This window comes from Eucalyptus grandis, chromosome 9, assembly GCF_016545825.1.
Source record: "Eucalyptus grandis isolate ANBG69807.140 chromosome 9, ASM1654582v1, whole genome shotgun sequence".
Taxonomy (NCBI): Eukaryota; Viridiplantae; Streptophyta; class Magnoliopsida; order Myrtales; family Myrtaceae; genus Eucalyptus; species Eucalyptus grandis.
Genome location: NC_052620.1, coordinates 38,167,112 through 38,169,475, shown reverse-complemented (window position 1 = coordinate 38,169,475; position 2,364 = coordinate 38,167,112). Strand labels below are relative to the sequence as shown.

Below are 2,364 nucleotides of genomic sequence, written 5' to 3'. Positions count from 1 at the left end.
TTTCATGCAGAAGCAGTTGGAGCTTCAAGAGATTCCTAATTCGTGATGCAAGAGTACTGAGCAGTGAGTACAGCACAAAGCACAAAGCACAATGCACAAAGCAAAAACTAGTTCCTAGGTTCTGGGTCTCTTATACTACCAGACAATTCATCGATCCGGTCTAGTGGAACCACATAATTGATGGCTGCGATGGACCCGATCCGTCGAGGCAAGTGCTTGCCCTCGGTACTACAGTGCAGTCATGATTTCGTGAGAGCCAAGAGGAAAGTGACAGGCCTAATTTCTTCTCTGGCCGCTTCTTCATCTAGAACTCGTGCATAATTCTCAAACAGGCTGTCCACAATTCCTTCACCAAAGTGGTGAGAGATCATGGACTCTTGGACGGCCCTGACCGTGGTCGCCACTGCTGTTCCGTAGCTTTCCCCATCTTTCTCCTCCCTCTCAAGTTCAAACATCTCGAAGCGATCCAATCGGAACGACCCCTCTCTCTCGATCTCGTGCTCCATTTCATCCTTGGAAGGCGCATAGAAGTGCACATCATAGGAATCCAGCTTCTCTTCTTCCACTTCCCCCTGAAAGAATCAAGAAAAAATTGAGCTTGTCGAAAAACATGCATTATTCCCGTCCAAAATCGCAACCAAGCACAGAGACTCTTTTTCTAAACTTTTAATGGGCAAAATTATTTGTATTCATAACTACTTTGGATAAGTCAAATATTACACATGGCAACGCAGGATGTGGACGTAATCACGTCATTCAGACAACAAGAGGCGGAAAAAACGGACGGCCTAACAAACCAAACCATTCTTTAGAAAAAGTTTAAGCCATTACAAAACGGGCGAACCATGTAATTTCATACCGTATTACTTGACATTAGAAAAATAAATAAATTTAGAGCTCGAGGATCCCTTGGGAATTGAGGTTACCTTTGCAACTAACATGGAGACGCTTCTTGCGAGAAGCTCCCAGAAGAAAGAGTTGCCTCTATCAAAATGGTGTGGGCCCCTCCTGCCCAGCAAGATCAGCACCATTCTGCCTCCAGGCACCAGCTCTTCAGATCTCAAGCGGAGGAATGATGTGAAGTCCTCTTGGAACTGCCGCAAGTAAGCCTCGGCTACAAAGGGAGGGCTGGACTCAGAGATGTAGATAGTGCCCTTGTTGATTGGTTCTCTGTTCTCACGATAGAGTGCTGGAGGGACCTGAAGAAAAAGACAAGGGAGTTAGCCAGTTTGTGAGGCTGAGTCCATCTGCGATTGGTCAACTTCGACATGCCTCATATTGATCTGATGATATGATGTTTTTTCATCATTTGCTGATAGTGAGTTAAGTACATTATGCCTTTAATATCCTAATAATGCCAATTTGAAGCTACATAAAGATACAATTTGGGCTACCAAGCCCACAAGTGTGTTCATTTCTTTCCGGGTGGTCCTTTTCATCCTTTAATTTGGTATAATTCTTCCGCTGAGTGGTTCATGTGTCTCAGCTCAATCAAGATGTAATGCTGCAAAATTCAAGATTCTCCTTGAAATAGTGTCAAAATGGGTGTTGTGACAAGTGAGGCTCTCACCAGTGACCCAAACAGGGCAAAAAAAAAAAAAAAAAAAAAAAAAAAAAAGTGAGGGTGGGATAGAATCTTGTTACCCTTGACAGCCAGTGCAAACTGTAGGATGAATAGACAAAGTGCAAGCATTTGTTGGGAAAAAGCCTCCCATAAAAGGACCCAGGATGAGCTGCCATGTACAGAGGAGGATGACATAGCCCGCCCTCTCTCCTTCTTGCCTCCCTGAGCTCTCTGTGGAAATCTGGCAAGGCCTTGAAGATGGAGTTGAAGTCATTGGTGGGGAGGTCATTGAGGTAGACCCTGAACTCTGGGGTTGGACTCGTGACCCTGTGGCTTGTCCCTTCCACTACCTCAATCACATCCCTGATGAGGGACAGTGTGTTGGGTCCTGAGGAACACCCCAAGTCAGCTATTCCAATGCTCTCTGGCATGAGACTCAGGTACACTTGTTGGACCGCTTCCATGGCTATGCTCTTCACCATATCAGATGCCTTCTTCTGTGGAGAGAGAAAGAGAGAGAGTCAGGAAAGTGAATGAAATCAAATCGTGAGGCATGAAAAAAGTTTCCTGTTTTGCGAGAGAGAGAGAGAGAGACCTGAAGGGAAGAGTTCTTGGCATAGCTAGTGTTGCCAACACCTCCTGTCATGTGAAAGACCTTCTCCACATCCATGATCTGGCTGGGCAACCGAACAAAGAAAAAGTTCCTTCTCTTTGATTATCTGAAGAGAGCTTGAAGAATATATGGTGTCTTATGCGCTTGCCCTCTGTACAGAGACAGAGAGAGTAGTCGCAATGAGGCA

The 2,364-nt window shown here is 45.3% G+C and overlaps 1 protein-coding gene across 1 annotated transcript; it reads right to left on the bottom strand.

Annotated features, from left to right (window-relative positions):
- On the bottom strand, positions 1-2,364 carry LOC104419711 (S-adenosyl-L-methionine:benzoic acid/salicylic acid carboxyl methyltransferase 3). The gene is made up of 4 exons (XM_010031459.3): positions 2,160-2,364; positions 1,645-2,061; positions 927-1,199; positions 1-572 (listed from the first exon to the last, which is right to left on the bottom strand). Exons 1-4 carry the CDS (start codon positions 2,232-2,234, stop codon positions 240-242), a joined length of 1,098 nt encoding a protein of 365 aa, XP_010029761.1. The 5' UTR covers positions 2,235-2,364; the 3' UTR covers positions 1-239.

Bases quoted from the DNA above. Each gene is read 5' to 3' on its own strand.
- LOC104419711 (XM_010031459.3), bottom strand. From the start codon at position 2,234: ATGGATGTGGAGAAGGTCTTTCACATGACAGGAGGTGTTGGCAACACT. The intron at 2,062-2,159 runs GTCTCTCTCTCT...CTCTCTCCACAG, and splicing joins CCAAGAACTCTTCCCTTCAG to AAGAAGGCATCTGATATGGT. The intron at 573-926 runs GTAACCTCAATT...TGATTCTTTCAG, and splicing joins TCTCCATGTTAGTTGCAAAG to GGGGAAGTGGAAGAAGAGAA.